This window comes from Hyposmocoma kahamanoa, unplaced genomic scaffold (genome assembly GCF_003589595.1).
Source record: "Hyposmocoma kahamanoa isolate Upper Pololo Valley unplaced genomic scaffold, ASM358959v1 88, whole genome shotgun sequence".
NCBI classification, from domain to species: Eukaryota; Metazoa; Arthropoda; class Insecta; order Lepidoptera; family Cosmopterigidae; genus Hyposmocoma; species Hyposmocoma kahamanoa.
Genome location: NW_020654466.1, coordinates 5,378,434 through 5,402,195, shown reverse-complemented (window position 1 = coordinate 5,402,195; position 23,762 = coordinate 5,378,434). Strand labels below are relative to the sequence as shown.

The following is a 23,762-nucleotide window of genomic DNA, read 5'->3' as shown; positions in this document are numbered from 1 at the left end:
CATGTCACGCGAACTTCAGGCATATATTTGTTTTACAAATTTAGACGAAGCCAACGTCAAAACTTTTTTGGCATGAGAGCTCTTAAAGGAGTTTAGGGTTAAACTCCACTTACCGACAGCATGTTTTAGAACCAAGCGTACTCACGATACCTCTTATAAAACCCACGTCAGTGCTGATGCATACTGATAACTAGAGTCCGACCTTTAAAGAGGTATTTATACTAGTCCGACCTTTAAAGAGGTATTTATATTAAATTTTAACTAGACTCGTTTGAATACCAGTGTACGACCTCTCCTACGTAAAGTATCATATGTCCAAATTGTCAAGTGTGCAGGGGAGCGTTTTAAAGTTTTGAATTCACTGAAATGAGCATTGTTATGAGACTTTAGCATTTCTCAGTTTTATTCGGCAAAGCTCACACACTCCCCCGTAAACTTGGCAATTTCGACATACGATACTTTACGTAGAAGGGGTCGGGTGTGTGCTTAGTTTGATTGCAATGTAGGATTGGAATACGAATTAAAAATTGAACAACTGGGTAATTTTCAGGTAAGTTTTTTGTACTCAATTTTGGCGACAATTTCTTTTTATTTAAATATTTATAGAATATCATCATGAAGTATTATTTAATATTCGTGTGTGGTAACCTGAAATATTCTTTAATATTTCTTTATAAAAATTAATAAAAATTATCAGCAAAACTGAGTACAAAAAACTTACCTGAAAATTACTGAACCCAATAATCTCCATACTACAGATTGTAACTCGAAAATTCCGCCTTATTCTAGATGGCGCTGATCATTATCCTGAGAGTATTTAATATTATGTAAATGGTAGTGTATATCAATAAATTCCTCTTTAATATGAAATGTATGAAGTAAGTTTTTTTCCCTTGTAATATTATTGAAATATTGATCATGAGCTAAAATTATTTTAAGAACTTTGACAAATATACGTGTCAATAGATGGCGTTATGTGTTTACAAGCTAATTTATAAATTAACGCTTCCTAATATGCGTAGATGGCGCTAACCCTAAACAAAATAAAAGAATAGCCTGTACTATCCATAAAAACCTGTGCAATAAGCGCCATCTTTTTTTTATAATATCAAGTAACGAGACGAATAAGTCGTGCGCTTGATGGTAAGCTACACGCCTGTCCATAACAATTGCCGTGTCCTCGGAGCTTCAAATCCCAAAGATCCGAGGGGCTCTGCCACTGCGCCCGTCACTCTGAGACATAAGTTGACATGTCCCATGTGCCTGTAATTTCACCAGCACCGTTACCCTTACCAACCGGAACACAGTAATGCTGACATTACTGTTTGGCGGCAGAAATAGCTAAGGTGGCAGTACTTCCCTGGACGAACTCTTTCACAAAAAGCTCTACTGCTACTGCCATCTAGTAGATTTGTTTGTTAACACTAAAAATTAGAGTATTATGATTTCCTTTATGGCGGCCACACAGCTTGTGTCAGCGTCAGTTTTATAAGAATAATATAAAAATTATAGCAATCATCGCCAGTGTCACTTTAGTAGGCTTTGATAAATTGCAGCTTGTCAATGTAAAAAAACAGTCACGAAAATAGCTATTTGTTACCAAGAGGTACTAAATACTCAAATACGTTGTCTTGTATCGCGATTAACAGTCCCCTTGATTCATTGGTCCATATTGGACCTGAAGAAAAAAATTGCAACCGCATTTGCATGCCACGACATAACCATTTTGACTATTTCTTATTTTATTACATCAAAATACTGTATATGAAAATCTAACACTACCTAGTCTAAAGTACTATTAATCATCATATTATTATCATTAATAGGTATTAAAAGGACATGGGATTTTAAGAATTTGATTTATCACTACGACTACATATGTATAATCAGAAGAATTATAGTATGCAATGTATTATCGATTTAGTATGTAGTTTCGATTTTTTTTTAAAGAATTTGTATTGTAATATGCGTAATATAAAATATAGATATTATACAGCACCAAAATTCACAAAACCAATAATAGTTATATAACAAATTAAATATTTTGTTTGCAAACAATTCATAAATACAGCACAATCATTAATTTGTCTAAATCACCTACCTATGATTACGTTACGACACATATATGTTTCTCGGTGGAGATTTTCAGTATTTTTTTTTTCTGAACAGGGCTATGATTTCTTTTAAAAAAATCATGAAAGAAATGTAATTACGACCACCAATACACCCTGTATTCGAAACACCGAAAATAAGAATAAATTATATTTTTGGTAACTTTCTAGAAAAAATTTCTAAATTCGTCTAAGAAATCCCGAAAATGGCAACACCAGGAAACATTGCGGACCCATTGTTGGGAATACATTAAATTTAATCTAAATTCGTGTATTCTAAAAAAAACTGCTACAGTCTTGGCGTGCTGGGTAGGGTATCTTCAAGTAATTATACAAAAGCAATGTTTGATATTGAGCAATGTTTGATATTGAATGAGGCTTCACACACCGCGTGCAATTGATACTGCTGTCAATTGTGAATAGGTATGAGGAGTTTTTAAGGTCATCCCACACAGCGTTATTGGCGGCAAACAATATCGTTTTTTAGCTGACTGCATATTGTAAGAAATAGCGCAAGACTCCTTAACCATATATTATGCACTTTTAACATTACTAATACCGTGTTTTTTGCAAATAAAACTATTTCAATTATACTTTCTATTGTTTACTGACATTTTTCGGACGTGTTTTTTCATAAAAGACTTAAAGACTGTCACGTCGTATACGCTCTAATGCCGCTCATGTGATATGGCCATTTAATTTAATATTTTTAAAATCACACCACTGTCACACAGTAGTACGTCCAAGATAGATTATATTCTATCATTATTATACGAGGGCAATATTAAACTAAATACCTAAATAAAACTTTAATAAATGCACTGTACATATTGTTTTTGCAGTCACAGCGACAAAGCGAAAAATATTAGTCAATCTAGAGTGCACTGTGACAGCAAAATATTCGAGTAAGCGAGAATTTTAAATTTAAACTATACACGGTGTCTCAAGCTATGGGACACGGAGGGAAAATATTTAATATTGTGGATAAGATATTTTGCTACATGGAGATATTATTTTATTATAAAAAAATATGCCTGTTTCGGAATCGAATTGAACAAATTAAAAAAAATGTATTTTTAATGATGCCGATCGAAAGGGTCAACTATTAGAATTAATTCCTTAGGAGCAACTTAGTATCCTAATTTAAAGGAACAGCATGATGTTATCCTACCTGGAATATACTTTCCCTCCGTGGCCCGTAGCCGAGACGACAGACGTGTATATAGAAAAATAATATAAATTACGCCACTGACATAACAAAATGTACTTATAGGAACAAAGCCAGTACATAAGCCATACAGCCTTAAAAACGCTGCTGACGTTGAGTTATAGTTATGATAACATTTGTGAAAAATTTGCGGAAAATTGTTTATTGCACGCGGAGCAATAAATAGTTATTTGTTATGCAAGGCTGCAAAGTTGTTATTTGACGCGGTGCTTGTATTGAAACCTGAGCAAGCGAAGGAGTCCAAGATTGAACCACGAGCGAAGCGAGTGATTCTAAAATAGAATCATGAGTGAGAGTTTCAAGGCACGAGACGCTAAACAACTTTGCTGCCGAGCGAAACACACAACTTTTCATTTCACTATAGCGAGAAAAATCGTAGATGAAAGAAAAACAGTTCATCAATAAACAAATCGGTTTAGTTCTTCGACGAATTAAAATAATTTAACTTAAAAAAATTAGTTATCTTTATTAATTTAATATCAACAACAATAAGAATAAAATATACCAACTGATTTATATTACATAAATAATGTACGACAAATCGCGTAGTTGAACGTGTCTCTATGTTTCTTTTTCATCGGAAGAAAAAATTAGGTGCATCACAGTCCATCGTCAAGCTCGAATTTCAAAAACCTTTTCCACGCTAGCGTGGAAATAACGCTTGTATGCGCTGATTTCTAATGAGAAAGAAAGCCTTTCCGAGCTAGTGAGGTGAAAAATTTATCAAATTTTAGTTTGGTGTACAAATTAACAGCTGGAAACGAAAAAGATCGACGCATAGTAACGGAAAACCGAGAAAATAATAATAAGGCCATTTTAAAAAGAACTTCGCGTGCTGAGTCGTATTTATTTGAACTACTATCATAGTCTCTGGCTGGATATTTATATGGCGAAATTGGCTTGAAATAAGTCATGAGATGAGATACCCGTCCCAGCTCGTTTTACACTGGTGTGACGTGCATTTAAGTAGTGTTATCGTCCGGTTCGAGATCCCCTGCATCAACTATTTCGAAGTCACGATCGGTGGACGAACGTTGACTGTTCTCCGATTCTGACTCGGAGTTCTTCTTCGCTGGCGGCGTTGATGTGTCATCTCTGGAACTAACGAATTAAGGTTTAGAATGGCTTGTTGAGATTGTTTTTTATATTCTGCCGTCTTTATCATAAATTTCTATTTATGACGCGTAAAAAAAAACTGCGTATTTTTACAATATATATAAATGTAACACTTTTACAAAACTTTGCGTATTTTTACAATATATATAAATTTAACACTTTTACACTTTTTTATGTTCCAGATGTGTTAACATACTTAATTCAATTTACCAAAATTACAATTACGTCAATGCACCAAATGAGCGATAAGTCCTTACTACGAAACGTCAAATGACAGCTTTCGTATTAATTTTGACATTACTTTCATCGTAATACATCGTACATATGAGCTTCGTTGCGGCCGCAGTCACGTTGTATCGTATTTCATGGTAGGTTTCCTGGTTTCAAAGTGCGAAATCCCCTATTTTATATAACGAAATTAACTCCAGGGGTACTAACTCAGAACACCCAGAGTGAAATAAAAAAGTCAGTAACCTCAATTGGTTCTAACGGGAATCGAACCTAGGAACTCTTTATCGAGCTCACATAGTGCGAACAACCACCGAGTGACCAAGTTCATCGAATGTGTTTATTTTCGTATAGAAAACAATTACTTTATGTCTTCAGTGTCCGGTTCCACCAACAGTTCCAGTTCAGATTTATCAGTAGCCTCGTCTGCTCTCGCTTCCAGTTCCGCTTCCGCTGGCTTCTTCTCAATGAGCGGTGCTTTTTCGTCCGCTTCTTCGTCGGAGTGCTTGTCTTTCTTGCGTTTTTTCTTATTTTTGGAGGCTTTGTCGCTCTCAGACCCTGGACCGCGGTATTCATACTGTAAAGTAAAAAAAGCGCTATGAATTTCCATAGACAAGTGTAATTATTGGGCATTTTCGCTAAAAAGTACAACCTTGATTTCGCCTCGTCCCTCGACGTAACGGTGCTTTTATAGGAAGAATATTATATTGATATATAAGAAATTTTATTTTACTGATGAGGAGAGAAGGGAGGGTTGTCAGGAGCTTGGCAAGTGGAGGTTCATAGTCTCTACCCTTCCCCGGTTGGAGACGAAGGTATGACGATATGTGTGTATGTACAATATAGTTACAAAAATGTTCTTTTACGTTAGTATTTCATTGGGTTAAATTATATTAGCTATACATAAAGCCACCGATATACTAACCTTGTACAGCGGCCAGAAAGAAGCGAAGAAACCGACATCCTCAGTCAGGTTTGGCAGTAGCCATAGGTGATGACGCGATACAGTCAGGATCCATACCAAACAGAATATCACCACTCGGAGCACGGTCAGAGCGATGATCATCACCAGGAACGCAGCCGCCGCAATACTTAGGTAGTATACGCCTTTTCTAGAAACGGAAAACCGAAATTGTAGCGAATCGTTACTAAATTTTTTGACTACGTATTGTCCCGACTTGCGCGATGAAATTGAAATAACCGCGCCCTATTGGCTATCTAAATTAGATCTGATTGAGACAGCCAATAGCGCGCGCTTATTTTAATGTCACGACTAACATGCGTAGCCATACTACGGGGGCTGATGTTCGTATATTTTAATCATCGGTCTCCTAAGCTGTCTCAATGCGGGTTGGGGACTTAACACGTTTTCTAAAAGTTTGTGGACTTCTTTAAAGCGCAGATATCATTTCGATATTTTCTTTTAATGTTAGCTAGAGGTTTTTTTTATTTATTTTGGTCCAAACAGTCATTACAATACTAATAAACAGAGAACTTTTTTTATAATATCAAGTGACGGGACGAACAATTCGTGGGCCTGGTGGTAAGGTACACGCCTTTCCGATCCAGTTGCTGTGCCACTCAGAGTTTTAAAACTTAAATAATCAGAGGGGCACTGCCACTGCACCTGTCATCCTGGGACATGTTGACAAGTCCCATGTGCCAGTCCAGCGCCCCTACCCTAAAAAAACCGGAACGCAGTAATGCTCACTTTACTGCTTGGCGGCCGAAATAGGTAAGGTAGCAGTACTTCTCTGGACGAACTCTTTCACAAGGAGCTCTACTGCTACTAATTGAACTACGCTATAAACCACGAGTACTGAATTAAATAATAGTAATAAGATGGGCGAAAATGGCTTAATGTACAAAATAAAAAAATAAATAAAAACACCAAAAACCGTTTGAACTGAAAACGAAACTACGTAATTTAGAAATTTAAAATCATATGTACATGTCTCCACCGGAATTCGATCCATCAACCTCTGATTGAGGCGCAACCCCCGCTCTATATCTTTCAATAACCTGAAAAAAATGTTATAAAATCTCACCTGACAGTAGCAGGCCATAGCGGGAACATGCAAACGGTAATAGTGCCAAAGACAACCAGCGTTCCGCACACCCAGTAATACCAGGGCATAGGGTCGTAAATCCACACGTATGCGTCATTTGTGTCCAGGAACAGTTGTTCCATGTGCATTTCGAGACGAATCTTGCGTTTCTTCCTTTCCGCTTCCTTTTTGTCCTCTTTCGAGTCGGCCTGGAAGAAAGAAGCAGAAGTTACAATCATCTGTTTGATACACAGATAGCATGAATACAAGTTAAAGGTCCACCAATAAGAATTTCGCGAATGTCAACGTCTACTATAGCAGTAGAACTGCATTTGAAAGAATCCGTCCAAGGAAGTACTGCCTACCTATACCTTACCTATTTCTGCCGCCAAGCAGTAATGTATTCCGGTTTAGAAGGATAAACGTATGGCTCAGGGTGACGGGCGCAGTGGCAGTGCTTATAACATCTTTGCGATTTAAAGCACTTGGTCATTGCAACTGTTATGGATAGGCGTGTCGCTTACCACCGGGCGCACGATTCGTTCGTCCTGTCACGTGTTATTATAAAAAAAATGTGAAATGGACGAGACAGCAACAAAGTACGCATGTTGGATTTACTTTAAAAAGCTTCATAATGCTATACTTTTCTTAATATGATTGCCATTAGCATAGTAAGTGCAGATCTGTAGCATAGAATAATAATCGACAAGTATTGCAACTCCCGCCTGTTCGACGCATCAATGCTTACATTACGCTCGGAGCGAAGGGTTGTCACATTATTATTTTTCATCACACTTGCACATTAATAGTAGGAAGGCATGCAGGCTAACTTGACTTTAATGCCCCAAATAAAACTCTCGGGCCTTTTTTCTTGTCATTAACAACCCTCTAGTTGTAGCCTGCATGTAATCATACTTACGTGTAAATGTGACAAAAAATATTGTGTTTCAGGGGCGGTACGGGAATTACTAACCTCGACTTCGGGCTTTTATAGTCTCGTTCGTAAATGTACTATTAGTCCTACGTACAGAAAAGTCCATATACAGGTGTTCATCACAGTATTCTCGTGCTATATTGGAATAAACCTTTGTTAAATGCAGTATTTACGTTTTCATATTTCTATACCAACATCGCGGAAGGGTATCTCGATTATGGGAACATGTTCATGATATAGAAATTAAATAATGCTGAACCATTCTGAATTTGTGTCACTCACTCACACACGAGCGCACGCTTCAATTCTATAATGAATGCATGGCGCGCGACACTCGTGCCATGCAAAGATAGTGCACCGCGAAACTATGCGAATGTGTGCGTCGGTACACGTCCCGCAGCGAGCGTACACACATACAAGCCGCACTGTTACGTTTGTACGGAGTTACCTTACTTGTCTTATTATACAATGTCTATAGTCTCTGTCTACCTCAAAACTATAACAGGCGTTGTGGTATAGAACGAACGTTTTTATCGCTCAGATGTGGATAAAAAATGCTTGTCACCTTGGACTCGCAAGCGCTTCCCTGTCCCTTATCTCCATCCTTCTCATCACCGCTCTTGCCTTTCTCCAACTCCTTCTTCTTTGATTTGCCTTTCAATTCTTGCTCGCTTACAGGAACCTGCAATTATTTAATAACAATCATCAGATATATAAAAGTCGAGAACTTGATTTGGTTATGTTATGATTGATTTTTGTCCAATCGTGGTTAAAGATCACAAAATTGACAAATTATAGATTTAGTTCCAAAAGGTTTCCGAGTTTTGTTCGGAAATGTGGTGTGTCACGGCTACCTGGGATCTTAAGCCTCCAGTGTCTCCGTGTGCTGACAATTTAGTAAGCTCCTTGTGAAAAAGTTTATCCAGTACTGCCAGTTTACCCATTTCTGCCGCCCAACAAAGGCGAGTGGCGCTGTGGCAGTGCCTCTCATATCTTTGCTATTTAAAGCTCTGTGTGGCACTGTAACTGTTATGAATAGGCGTGTTGCTTACCACCAGGCGCACGACTTGTCCGTTCCGTCACTTTTTTTATCATAGCCTCACACTAGGAAAATACTGTATCGCGGGTGCCATGGACACACACATAGACACACACACACACAACCACAAATTACACCCAAACTCACGAGAGAAATAAATTTAGGCCACACAAATATTTCTCCCGGCCCGGGAATCGAACCTGGGACCTCCGCGTGGCAATCCAGTGTGGCAACAGAGGCAGTTATTTATATCATAAAAAAATATTTACTTGTTGAGGTGACATTTTTTGAAGTATTAAAATCAGCAAACAGTCAGATGGTCGACCTGGCAAGTGGTTATCACGCATAAAGACGAGAGCGAAAGAAATGCCATAATAAATACCAAAAAAAAAATTATAATAAAAAAAAACCAAATACCAAGAAAGTATCTAAGAACATTCAGCCGGACTTGAGGAATCATCAAGACCGGAAAGTTTTAGGCAGCCGGCAGCTATCTATTAAACTCCGCACAAGGCTCTTGCAGTGCTACATCTGGCCAGTCGTACTTTATGGATGCGAATCACGGACCATAAAAGAAGACGTCAAGAAGAAACTTGAAGCGTTCGAAATGTAGGTGCTATCGTTGAATGCTCCGCATCAGTTGGACGGACAAAGTCACGAATGTCGAGGTCCTTAAACGTATGGCGAAGAAGGTGAAGTTGGTACGCACTGTCAAGCAGCGGAAGGTTGCCTTTTTGGGTGATGTACTGCGACACGACAGATATCATCTACTGCATATAATGACGGGTAAAGTAGCTGGGAAGCGGAAGGTTGGAGAAGGAAAATGTCATGGCTTCGTAACATCAGAGAGTGGACCGGCCGTCAAGACCGTGGAACAACTGTTCAGCCTAGCTCTGGATAAAGAAATATATAGCAAACTGGCTGCCGACCTTCAATAATGGAGAGCCATTTGAAGAAGAAGAATCACTTATCGAGTTCTTGGGTTTTCGCGATTGTTACACATAGGGTCATTGGGGCCCTTTACGGTTGACCATGGGACCTGTAAAGGTCCCGAAACGTCGGTTTGTTTGAAAAAACAAATATACGCGATTTAAATCCGGAAAAATAGTTTCATTTCCTAAGAAGAATTAGTATTAAAGTTATATATACAGCTGAGAGTGAAAATGCCATTAATAAATTTCCATATTTAGAAAAAAAGATAAATTACTTATCAAAGGCAAGTAGATTTACACTAATACTGTTACACATTAGTCACAAAAAGAAAAAACCACATTAAAACAACAAATATACAAAGTAGGATATCATCGTCAAACGCGTGATGTGACAAAGTTATGTTTTGGCATTTCCCGCCTGTATCTATATTTGAACAGAATTCAGAATGATCTAATAATATCCAAGCGGATTCTGTACAGAGAACCAATTAAAATATACTCGTATTATGAAAGTAGAAGTTTTTAATAACGCAACTGTGTTGCCCGTGTGTCTCCTATACCTTTGTACAATGATTATCATTGGATAATTTTCAGGTCTGTTTTCTCTGCCTAATTTAATTGGCAATTTTCATTATATTATTGTGAAATATTCAATTAAATGGATCCTCGAATATTAAAAAATATTTCATGACAATATTCCAGAATATTTCAATACACAAATTACTGAAATTACGTGGAGAAAACTAACCTAAAAATTAGCCCCTACATTTCCAACCGCGACAACAGTGCTGCTTTGCGGTAGTAATGGGTAGGCGGTGATATCTACCAGTGACGGTGACACCGGTGACAAATATGACGCAGTTTTTTATGCAGACTTGCTTTACCTTTTTAGCTCTGTGAAATAATTTGTGCAACAGCATGGAATGCAAGAAATCGGTGACTTCCTGCCGCGTCTTGAAGATGCGGTTCTTGCCCGTCGCCCATTTTGATGTTAGCAGCGCATCTACTGCTTTTGTGCCTGAAATAATAAACAAATAAATCATCAACAGCCCGACTTGACCCACAACTAATATAAATAAATAAATTCCGGGAATCAAACTTGCCCCGGAGAACGTCTTCCGAAATGGTGAAAACCTAATTCAAAAGCAAATAAAAACGATTCATCTAAACTTAATGTAACCATAAAACAAAAAAGAATCCAATAAAACCTAAGAATCTAACGTAATAAAGTTTATTTTCGCTAAAAACAAACATTTATGTTTAATAGCTCATTTGTGATACGACTAAATCATTGCAGTGACCTCAAACAGAAACCGAAACACCGCTATTGCGATTTCTACGACGCGGTAGAACAATAAAACAATCGTAAAAGTGATTGATTTGTTTCAGCAGATGCCGATGCAACGTTATTACGAGTCTAGTATCTGTAACTATACACGTTCCAGTGACACAGCATATCACAAGATTTTCTAGATGAATATATTCTACCATATTGACGCAACGTTAGGTCTCTGCACATATCGTATCAGGCTGGTAAACTTTGTACAATGTTTCACTGTTCAATCTAATATGTGATACAGGAATTATTTCCTGAATTTGGATGCTGACAAGCAGTAACGTGACAAGCAACATTATCATGCTTTGCGAAAATGGTAACTAAACATTATTTTCGTTGTTTTGATAGTTTGTTCTAAAATTTACTCATAAAACAAAAACTTTTGCTGCTATCTGAGACAGGATGGACTGTTGTGATTTATTACTATAATTCCCTAACAACGGCAAACACGACAGCAACTGAAAATTTTAGAACAAACTACCAAAAACAACGAAAAATTCTTTAGATGCCATTTTCGCAAAACTATGATCTCATGTTGGTACCCATTTCAAATAATTATTATTCAGTTTTTTTTATGGTACCAAGTGACTGGGCGAACAAGTCGCGCGCCTGATAGTAAGCGACACGCCTGTCCATAACAGACGTTGTTATGCTGAGAGTTTTAAATCGCAAAGATATCTGCAAGAGAATGTTACTGAGAGGCACTGCCAATGCGCCTGTCGCTCTGAGATACAAGTCAAAAGTCCCATGTGCCTTGCAATTTCACCAGCACCCCAACCCTACACAACCGAAACGCAGTAATACTTATTACTGCTTGGCGGCAGGAATAGGTAAAGCAGGCAGTACTTTCCTGGACCAACTGTTTCACAACAAGCTGTACTGCTACTGAGTTATCAAATTCAGTTATTAAATTGTGTATAAAAATAGGTCAGATGACATACCATTGTTAAATTGTTTTAGCTTCAGTCAGGCAGTTCAATAAACATTGTCGATAATCTATCGGGGACATAATTGAACGTGAAGAACGGCCTACATTTACGAACAAATAACATTCAGAGCAAAGAACGTTAATCATCAATTTAATACAGTATTTCCTCTGATTAAAAATCCCATGTAGACATACTTTTGTCCATCTATCTGTTATTATGTTTTATATATAATTTTTAACTTTCTTTTAATTCATAAATTTGATTTAGTACATTTTTAGCACATCATAAATTGATACAAAGATTTCGAATTTCCTGTATTTGCAAACATTTATGTATGTGCATATTCGTAAGATCTGGTGACCTGGTGGTGAGCCACTAAAAACGTTCTTTTTCGTTGTTGTGAAGTCATTTTAAATCTCGTTATTCTATATGTGGCTTTTAACTAATAGCTATACAAGTTTATTTTATAATTTACGCTAAATAAAACTTTAAAAGATATTCTAAACGCAGAACATATGAGCCTAAAATACAAATTTTTCCATTTGGTCGGGAATTTTTCGGGAACAATTTCCACTATTTGAAATTTCAAAAAATTACCCAACAGTAAATCTAATCTTGGTCCACTTTGTGTGAATTTGTGGACACGATACTGACAAGTTCTCAGTGTTGATTAGTTACAAAATTAATGTTCCATATCGAGTGGAACAATCGATATGGAGATTTGCATCGGTTAATAATCGATTAGCACCATCGATTAATTACAACATCGATAATCAAAGACTTAATATGTGAAAATAGCACATTCATACAACGTAACAAACGCATAACCCACGAACAACGTCTAATATTTAATTAGCTGCCTCCGGGGCCGAACGGTTACCATGCCGGTCTGCCACGCAGAGGCCCCGGGTTCGATTCCCGGGCCGGAAGAAATATTTGTATGGGCTATATTTATTTCTCTCGTGAGTTTGGGTGTAATCTGTGGTTGTCTTTGCGTGTGTCCATTGCACCCGCGACACAGGTTTTCACTAGTGGCTAGTATGTGCGTTATTATAGTCTGTTTCAATCCATTTTCAACAAAAAGTAAACAAACTTGTTTGGTTAAAATTCTAAAGCAATCACTCAATAACTCGAATAAGTAACACTTTCACGTATATTTCGAATATTTCTGCTTGATATCTCATTACTTTTTCCAACAATATTCATTTTAGTAGCATCGTAAAATCGTATTTGAAAAATGGTAGTTCATAATAATCTCAGTACAGAGTACTAAAAAAACCGACCTCAAAAGTATGTGGAATTACATCTATTTGCCAAGTTTTATTGAAAGCGGTTACCGGAAAGTGCGCAAACCCGGATTCATCCCCTAGTTCGCCACTATACGGAACTTGACATAGGAGATAATAAAAATCGGTTCTCACTACTCAAAGTATATTGAGAGTTTTTTTTGTATGTTCATGCGTGGTCAGCCACCCTTAGAGGTGGATGATTTTCTTCAAAATGAAATGGGACCATTATGGAGGTACCCTCTTTCCAACAAAAAAAAAAGAATCATCGAAATCGGTTCACAAGTACCGGAGTTATCGCGTAACATACATACAAAAAAAACATACCGTCGAATTGAGAACCTCCTCCTTTTTTTGAAGTCGGCTAAAAAATGAGGTTAGTTTTCATCTATACTTCTATGACTTGTCTATGGTTGCGTAGTGCTATACGAAAACAAAACATTCCGTTCATTCAATTAAAGTTTTTGTAATAGATTGGTAAATCGAAAATTTCAATCGTAATCGAACGAGTTTCTAAGTGTAAATATTTGAAGAAGGATTTAAAATTAAGGTTTCGGAAATTTTAAATATATGCTCTTAAAGGTTATGTATTTTTACTATTCATATAAGGAAACCCTAATTGAGTAATACTAGCGGTTTCCTTATATTGTTTCTTTTTTACTTAAAAAACACCGACTTCAAAAGTTTATGAAATTACATCTATTTGCCAAGTTTTATAGAAATCGGTTGCCGGATAGTACGCGAAACCGGATTTATCCTATAGTTTGCCACCTTTAGAGGTGAAATATTTTCTACAAATTGAAATGGAACCAATACTGAGGTACCCTCTTTCCAACAAAAAATCGGTTCACAGATGCCGTGCCGAATAATCGCGTAACATTACAACAACAAAAAAAGTACAGTCGAATTGAGAACCTCCTCCTTTTTTTTGACATCTGTTAAAAATTTGAAAAAGTCGTTGTGTGACGTCAACAAAAACGCCCAACGTCTGTTTCGCCCTTATTACATAAATATAAAGCATTTTCTGACGGACTTAACGCGATTCTGTGTCGATAAGTGTGATTACTCCATACGCAAGTAGTTAAGGGATGTTTAAGATGAGAACCACATTGCAACTGACCTGTGAAGTACTCCACATGGTGGTTAAGGAACTTGGTTTTCTTGGTTGGAACATTGGACTTGAGCCACTTGGCGACCGCGTACTCTTCATTCGTCGGCTTCTCCGACTCCTCCGACTCTTCAAACTCCTGTAATAGAATACAATTGACATAGAACCTACAAGCACGTGTTTAAAGATTAGCAAGTGGAAAATAAAACACACACAAAAGGACACGTGGCTAATGCAACGTGTACTAAAAGATTTTAATCCATTGATTAGATTATAAGTGTATAGATTCTTACAGCAAGTAACTTACAATTTTGACGTAAAGAAGGAATTCTCATAATGTACTAACTGTAACAAACAGCCACACCACTTACCTGTTCTCAAACTAGGGAATTACTTGTACTGTAAGTACAAGAGTAAGGCCGGCCAAATACAGTCGGAATTCCGTTTCGAAATGCCGTTTCGGAATATCGATTCGAGATTCCGTATATACATCACACACATACGTTTCTTTCCGTTCGGAATAACAAGACTTAGCTGAGATACGCAAAGGATTGAGTCCAGATGTTTTCGCAGCGAAAATACGTACGGAATATACGACTGTGTGGCGGCCCTACAAAATCTATTGAAGACTTGCATTCGGAACGGCTTTTTCCCTGCAGATTTCCACATGCACAAGCCACAAAACGGGATTTCGAATCGGAAAAAATTCTAACAAAAACTATTTTGTACTAGCTGTATTAACTAACTGTATATGTATGTAGTAGTAACTGTATATTAGTATATTAGTACTAACTGTATGTGTGTGATAAGTTCGCGATTTGTATAGTTTTGGTGCCTTCGAAATTCCGATTTCGGAACGGGATTCCGACTGTAACTGAAATAACTCCGGAGCACTACCCAAAACGGCGCAACCAGAATCAATTTTAAAACGTTGTTATACCAAATGAAACCTCTCCATCTAGTGCCCCCAGTGGAAACCATTAAGTGACCGAGGCTGACAGTAAATAAATAAAAAAATAATTTATTTTCGTCAAAAGTGTAAGTTATACCTCTTTGTGCATAACGGGATATGATTATTTGTTTATAAGCAATATGCTAATGTCATTTTATATCCGGTTATATAATAATTTAAATTATATCAGCGGGTAGTGATTTATAATTGCCTTATAATGTTACTAAATAGCGTTAAGTCATATTTAGTTAAGGAATACAGAGCTATTTACTGTAGGTATTTTGTTAAGAAATTGTATTAAAAATTGGGTAGTCTTGGGTAGTTTGCAGCGTATTTATGGCAACAGTGTAAGTTTATATTTCCAGTTTAAGCTCACCCACGTAGGCTGCAGTCATAGCTAAGCTACTGGCAAGTTTGTCAAGACTTTTTTTATACTGGTAGGTTAAAGCGCGTCGTGTGATCGTTCGTATTGGAAATTTGTAGAGTAATTGTACAGTTTATCACCTTTTTGTTCAATAAATTCTTACTGACTTATAAGCAAAATCTTCGCTGGACGTCACTTACGAGTCACATAAAAATGAATCATCTACATCACAACATAAAACATTAAATTCTGAATCAACTATGTAAATAACATTTTTCAGTTAAAATTGTAATTACGTGTATTCGTGATTCGTCTTCTTATTATCTTATCGATGGCAAACACTATATTATTGCGGACTAGGACATAGTTATTCTGACCACGGCACTAGTAGCCGCTAAACTGTGCATGGGATATGTTTGCCACGGTGGTGAATAGATTTGCCAGTCGGCGTAAGGTTCTCGCCAAATGTCGCCCAGGATGCGCAAGATGCACTGAGAATATAATTTGTACGTCATCGTCATTGCGCGGTGGCTCCACTCTAAGGGTCGTATTCTAGAACTCTACTCAATGCTCAAGCCAGGAGTTGCCATTAGGGTCGTATTTCCAGTGCAATCCTGACTTGGGCATTGAGTAGAGTTCTAGAATACGACCCTAAGTCTTACTAAAAATCACAGTCGTTAGTAAGAAGTTTAAACTTGGAAACAGAAAATATCTAAGTTATAAATTCTTCTTTGATCTCATTTCTGTTTATAATACGAAGTGACGGGACGACCAAGACATACGCATGATGGTAAGCCACACGCCTGTCCATAACAGTTGCAGGGCTTTAAATCGCAAAGATATGAGGGGCACTACCACTACGCCCATCACTCTGAGACATGAGTTGATAAGTCCCATGTGCCTGTAATTTCACTAGCACCATTACCCTTCAAAACAGGAACCCAGTAATGCTAACGTTACTTGCTTGGCGGCAGACACAGGTAAGGTGGCAGTACTTCCCTGGACAAAGGCTTTCACCCTTGTGAAAGGTCTACTGCTGCAAAATTTTGCAATTAATTAGTTAATTTTTTTTATGCATTTGCTTTTGTTACTTTCGTAATAGATTTTTTAATTTCTATAGCACTCTATATTTCTTTTTTCTTACCTAAGTAGTTATATTTGCGAGTGACAGAGGGCCCGAAAAATCCGGGTTCCATCGATATGCCCAAGAAATTTAATTTCCGGCTTTATTTTTTTATATTATTAAAAAATAATTGTAATAGGTGCTGTATGAAAAATATCTTCCATTACAGCATTTGCTGCCTGTCCGCTCCCGCTCCTGCCACCGGTGGAGAAAGGTGGATAGACCTTTCCCCACCGGTGTTTGCGTATAGAAGCGTTTTGTATTTGATATAGGTATATTCTAATTGAAAGCAACATTTAGTCTACACCGCCACATAGGGACGTAGGAGTAACCAATTACAATAACACAATAAAGCAAATAACACCACGAGAAAGTAACGAATTTCAATAACTAAAGCTCCAAAAAAACTGACCAAGAATAAGGTAGATAAAACCCAAACCAATGACATATATGACTCATTTTCGCTCAAAGAGGCGCGTGATATTAATATAGTGCCTAAATGTCTACAGTTATTTTAATTTTGATTTTTGTTTTAACAAACATTACTTGAATTGTGGTGTTGCATATTATGACGGGCCATGACAGAATAACAGCGAATTTTTCATGCTTCTTTTTTATTTATTTTATTTTTTATTCTAATTGAATTTATTTTTATTATTTATTTTTGTTGTTTTGTTTGAAAATTATTCATGTTAAATAAAGCCTATTTTATTTATTATTTTTTATATTAAAAGTAAGTAATAACCACCACCACCATTTCATGGACCACAAGTACCACCTCTACCTTTAACAGTTAAAATCATACAACCATTTCAGGGTAACCAATCCTGAAATTTTACTTAAAACATTAACATATAACAGGTAAAATATTTCCATATAAATTTTATTATACAAGAAAATAGTCTCTACGTCATACTAGCAGGCATAATACTCTTGAATAAGAAAAATAATAATGGCGGTGAGGAAGATAAAGGTTAGTTGGCCAAGATCAAGGTCGGAAATGAGTGATAAGATCACGGTTAACACGGTTCCTGACAGATAACGAATTTTATAAATGTCCGGCTCTTCCGCTTAAAATCCGCCGCATAGTGGGTAATAATTCATGAATAAAAGAATAATAAATTATAGATCACCGCGTGGTTTTTAATATTTAATAATTTATTCTTAATAGAACGGCAATTATGACGACTTTTCATTCTTGTGTAATTTCTTGAAAAGTTGCTTTTGCAAATTTAAAAGGATCATTTAAATACATGCCTTACAAAGTGGTAATCTGTCTTGACGTTTAGATTGTCAGTTATTTTATAACCTATCGTCGTATATCTTTGCAAGGAACAATAGGCATTCAACCGGTCTGCTCTCGACTCTGTGGTGCCACGTCCTATTTTTGAAGAAAAAAGCTAAGTAGCAATCTGTATAGGGTTTGAGTGTGAAAAAAACTAAAAAGAGGAAGAAAACAAAAATCAAATTATGCCTGTACACGGTTCTCTTCTAGAGATATGTTGCTGGACGTGCTAGCATAAATAAAAAATAAAAATGTTTACCTCTACTCTTTTTTATCTCTACATCCACGGAGTCACTTGTGACGGCAAATATAATTCATAATAAAGCGCCATTATCATAGGTATTTACGTAAATATCTATTGTACCCTTAACTAAAATAAAATAACATAATGAATCGCTGACAAATCTTGTATTGTCATAGCATTACGGTATTTATCATTTTCAATTCAAACAACGCTACATTCAGAAGAAAAAAATGATGCGACAATTACAAAAATTGTCATACTTCCTACAAAAACAAAGTTAACAAATTATGTGAAACTCGTACACATCGGTTAAGTCAAATATAACGACGAAACTCACTATGTAATTCACGAATCTCCTCGGAAAAAAAACATTATAATGAAAGTAAACTCACAAAATACTTTTCCTTTGGCATTTTTTCTAAAACACAAAATACACAGGTGTACCATTTCACTTTTCATTCACCACTGACTCCGACTAGGTGAAAGTAGGGCATTTCTACGGTTCAAAATGGATGGAAAACGTCATCTTGTGCAGCACATTGCAAGGTTCAGTTTGGAATAAGACGGAACTAAACGCTTCTAAAGCTTTTGTAGCACAATTTCTCGAGTCTCCACACCCCGAAACCCTTCCCCTCGTCTTCAAAGCAATCAGTGATAAGAAGTAACGGCACATGAACTTTTTTTATAATGTAGCGGTACTTTTTATTCTAGAGACGTCTTTAGTCAGGTAACTCGATTTACAGTTCTTTTGTTATTGGTATGCCAATCGGTTGTCTTTGTGATGTTTGTGTAATTCTTTTAATTATTTTTTTGGTGTTTTACGTTAATAGTTGGATATGTATGAAGTTTAAAGACATGCGTGTATATGATCAGGTAAATAAACTTGGACTTGACATATCTTGTTGTGTTTAAAGCCAAGATGATGTAAGAACTCATAATATAGATTACAGATTAGATAATTAAATTATTTTTATAATTATTAATACAAAGATCGAACAGAAAAAAAATTCCTTCGATTAGACAGGCCTCGAGCCCTGTCTGTTGGTGAAAAAAAAAAACAAATTAATCTCATTCATTACTATCAATATTAAATTATTTTTAGTGATACTAAGCTTTGAAATTGTTCAGGATAATGTGTGAGAATTTATGTTTCGTTCGGATCTTCATGCTAGGTACGTTTGTAGTGTGCTGTCAATGACAAACAAAAGGGCTGTAGCTGATAAATATGGTTCAACCCCAACAGTGACGACAAGCAGAGTGAACAGAAAAACACTAAACCCAGTGAATTTACTACGTGAACAGTGAGCGTACTTAATAGAATGTGAATGCAAACCTTTTGGCGCTGAAAATAAAAAAAACCTTAATGAAAATATCATCGTTTTTGCAACTGAATGATAATAACAACAGTCTGTAGTTCAGTAAACATGTTGCCGGTGTGTGGGTGTTTGGGAATAAATATGGGATCGCTACGTTTGCTATAATTAGAAATTAGAAGTCTTTCACAACTGTAGTTCGTTTCTGAGATTTATAATACAGACCATTTCGTCTAAAAGGAAGGTTTCTAAACGCGCGCTCTTAAAATTACATCTAAAGATAATCGATTTTAAATTTTATATGTACGCTTGGGATGTTCCAAACTTAAGTATACTTTTAATAGAATTTACATGCAGGTAATAAGATAAGACATAAGAGATTAGAAAGGGATAGCTTGGAGGCTACAATCTTTGCATCGCGACCACGTGAATATGCAGGGAGGTGGCATTGTCGCCGACGCTAATTAGGAACATATACTGAAAAAGGAATGTTAAAAAGAACATTGTTTTGGTAACATTTGAACCAACAAACTTGTTAGATACTGCCAGCAACCTAATTCGACATCTGTTTGTACGTCTTGAAAAAAATCGACAATACTATTTACTGTTTTATTTTATTGATATTGTTAATAATTGGAAATGTAACTATTTTATCGAATCGTAGTTGTGTATATTTGTTTTCTACTCTAGCACTCAATCACCCGTGATCATGGGACCTGTAAAGTGCGTTGCTTTATTTGAAAAACAAATACACGCAATTTAGATCCGAAAATAGTTTCATTTTCAATGTCTAACAAACGCGAAAACCTAAGAACTCGATTATTAGAAATTTAAAAGACATTTACATTGTAGAAAAAACTCGAGGGCGGGGCGATTACCTATTAGACAAATCTAGCAAAAAGATGAAGTGGAAGTGCAAAATTAACACAGGAACACCAATCGAAACAAATCCTTAAAATTTTTCATTGTGGTATATAATCGGTAAACACAGTGACTGTCGAACACACATAAAACTTTGGCCGCTGAAACGACGTCTATATAGACATTTGTCGGTCGTCGGATCTATATTCTGAAATCTTTGCTTTTGATTGTGCTGTCTTTACAAAATGTTGATATATCATGCAACATATTTACATGATATGTACCAAAACCGAAGCACAATTGGGTAAGCCACAGCTATCTAATTTGTTAACAATTGTTGTTTGTGCGAACTATGTAACACTATAAATGCAATATGTTTGGCTTGCAACAGAAATATCGTGAAGCTTCAAAAAAAAACTACAACAATGGGAAGCTTGCCAAGAAAAGCACTCCAATTTTGTGTACCCTTTCTTCAGACTATATTTGGGCCAATTTTAATAGGCAACAAGGTTCGTTTTTGTGATCAAAAAACTTATTCTATTTCGAGTTATAGATTGGTCCCTGGTCTTTGCACTACACATCTGAATACAAATTTCAGTTCCTCAAAAATGTTTTCAGCTTACAATTTAATATGTTATTATTTTTAATATTATTAGGGTGGCTTCAACCAGCGCCTATGAGGCCCCATCACCACTGGGACCATTATCTAACCTATTATGATAATTACAGAACTGAACCGAGCGGCCATTAAAGATCTGAAGGACTTTCCTGGCTCTGACAGTTTTTAAGTCCTTTGGTTGTAGCCTGTACCTCCCCAGTATTGAACTTCGTTCATACTTCATATTTAATTTGTTACAATGTCTTATACTATTATAAACCTTTATTATAAGAGTGAAATTTTGTAGGTAAAAAGTTAACAACGATAAAGATAAAAAACAACACCGCACACAACTATTTTAACTAGATTGGCACGCCAATTTTTTCAAAAAATTTACTACACAATTAAAGATAAATTTCTGTTAATACTCTGACAGTAACTATAATACTGCCGTCCATTAACTAAAACGCGGCTAAGTGAAAAATGGTCAAATAACCGTTTTAAATAGCAAAAAATAGAGGACAAAATTCTATTTTAAAAACAGTTAAAATTAGTTACCATGTTCGATTTATCGGAACTTACCCTAACAGTGCACATAGCTGCGTTTTAGATGACGGAATAGCTAAAAGAAACAACAATCATACACTAATATTTGCTATTAAGGGTTAAACAATACACAGCACAGTGATATCAAAAGTCAGTTTAAATGACTTGGACTTTTGTGAACAACTTCCCATTAAAGCCGATTTTTAACAGAGCCTTATTTTTGCATATAATTCACTCTCAGGGTAAATGTACTCCTTTCCAAGGGAACAATATATTTTTTTAATAAATAGATAAGGATCTACATAAACTTTTAGTATGCCAAAATGTTAAAGGGGCAAAGACTAACAATCCAACCATTTTCATCCTGTTCCCAGGCTCCATCTTATTTAGCCTGTATGTTAAATTAGGTCTTGTCCTTTAGTATAGATATGGTCCTAAAGAGAGCTGTAATAGGAGACAACAAAACTGTTGCTGATAAGTATGGTTTAACCCTAAAAGTGACAACATGCATAGTGAAAGAAAAACACTAAAACCAGTGAACTTAATAAGTGAATGGTGAGGGAACTTATAGAATGTTTGAATGCAAACCTTTTGGCGCTGTAAACAAAAAAATTTAACTTAATGAAAAAATTCATGCATATTTTTAGTCTTATATATTTTTAATGATAAAGGCAGTAGTTTTCTGATAACAAGACATTTCACACATGAAACCAAATATGGTAATAAATCAAAAATTGTGAAATTGAGAAAATATGGTTTGAAAGTTAAGAAAAATTACTAAATGGAACCAATAAATTTATATTGAGTTCTTATGTTTTCGCAATTGTTACACAGAGGGAATGAAACTATTTTTCTGGACTTAAATCGCATATATTTGCTTTTTTCAAACAAACCAACATTTAACACAATACATTTATGTTCTCTTTATGTTCTTTCTAGATAACTAATTGTTATGTATAAATAAATATAAGCCCTTTATTTGCAGTAAAATTCATTCAGTATTCTTTTTTATATTTTAAATTGTATTTTCTGAATTTCATTATTTTTTAGTCACAGCAGTTTTGGTTTAATATGCAATTTATTAATGACAATCAAATTTCATTAGAAATTAGTAACTGTTTGAGAGGCTTGCAATAATGAATTGCATTAGATGAAATAATGCGAATATTTTACACAAATGAGTTTTTTAATTAAAGTTGTTTTCAAAACTATCTGGAAACCCACCTTATTCATTTCAAAACCAGTTATAAAAAACTATTTGGACAAGGCACTTCTTTCTATGCACAATTCCTTGGTGTCACAAATACTTAATTTGCAATAGTTCAACAACGTTATAATGTGCATTTTGCGATACATATGAACGAAATCTCCTACGCAATATGTATGTAACAATTTGCGATGTTGTGTTCCCAACATAGGCAGGTGCGTCACAACAAAATAAAACGCACATGGCAAATATGAGACGCAAATAACAATTAGGGACATACACCCCACGCGAGTTCGGAAAAACAAGGAACATCTTGGCACAGGAAAATTCTCAACATGGTAACGTAGACAAAAACAATCGAAGTTTACACGTACACACCCAACCACTACGACTAATAAATTAATGAGTACTCACCTCTTTGCGCTTTTTAGTTTTCCTCTTATCTGCCATTATAATCAAATTTTGCCGATATGCCGATCACACGAAAATCTTTACTCCTCTAAAAATTCAATGTTAATTTGTGCCTCTTGACAGCACAGCAGAAAACTGACAATTTGACACAACCAGTGTTGCCAGAATTTTGCGAAGTCAATTCGCCAGTTATTGTGCGCCAACTAGGTAGTCTAACTTCGCCCAATTTTTTTTTCAATACGTATTTTAATGATTATAAACAGGCCAAGAATTCAAACGCATTACAACATTTAATGAACAGACTGTTGTTTATTAAACATATAGTTTCATGAAACCAATAAACAAAACGTACACATAATATTTTATATTATAATTGCATACCATTTCCACTAGTAATTAATATTAATATATTAACTCTATCTCACTAAGAACTAAAAATCACAGATCAAAGATTACAATACGATTAGATCTACTAATAAATATTTTCATATTTATAACCAAAGCCGGATGTTAAATCTAAATCATCTTTCATATTTCATTATTTCAAGTGAACGGCCTAGCGA

General features: G+C 35.8%; 1 protein-coding gene across 2 annotated transcripts; it reads right to left on the bottom strand.

The window, feature by feature from the left end:
• Positions 1 to 3,951: 3,951 nt before the first annotated feature.
• On the bottom strand, positions 3,952 to 23,253 carry LOC113235742 (translocation protein SEC62). Of its 2 annotated transcripts, none has more exons than XM_026471626.1 (8): positions 23,203 to 23,253; positions 14,308 to 14,434; positions 10,521 to 10,654; positions 8,231 to 8,347; positions 6,732 to 6,940; positions 5,609 to 5,795; positions 5,049 to 5,260; positions 3,952 to 4,440 (listed from the first exon to the last, which is right to left on the bottom strand). In XM_026471626.1, exons 1-8 carry the CDS (start codon positions 23,236 to 23,238, stop codon positions 4,302 to 4,304), a joined length of 1,161 nt encoding a protein of 386 aa, XP_026327411.1. In that variant the 5' UTR covers positions 23,239 to 23,253; the 3' UTR covers positions 3,952 to 4,301. The 2 variants fall into 2 exon arrangements, with proteins under 2 accessions (XP_026327411.1, XP_026327413.1); XM_026471628.1 differs by lacking the exon at positions 23,203 to 23,253 and adding an exon at positions 18,656 to 18,691.
• Between the last annotated feature and the right edge of the window lie 509 nt (positions 23,254 to 23,762).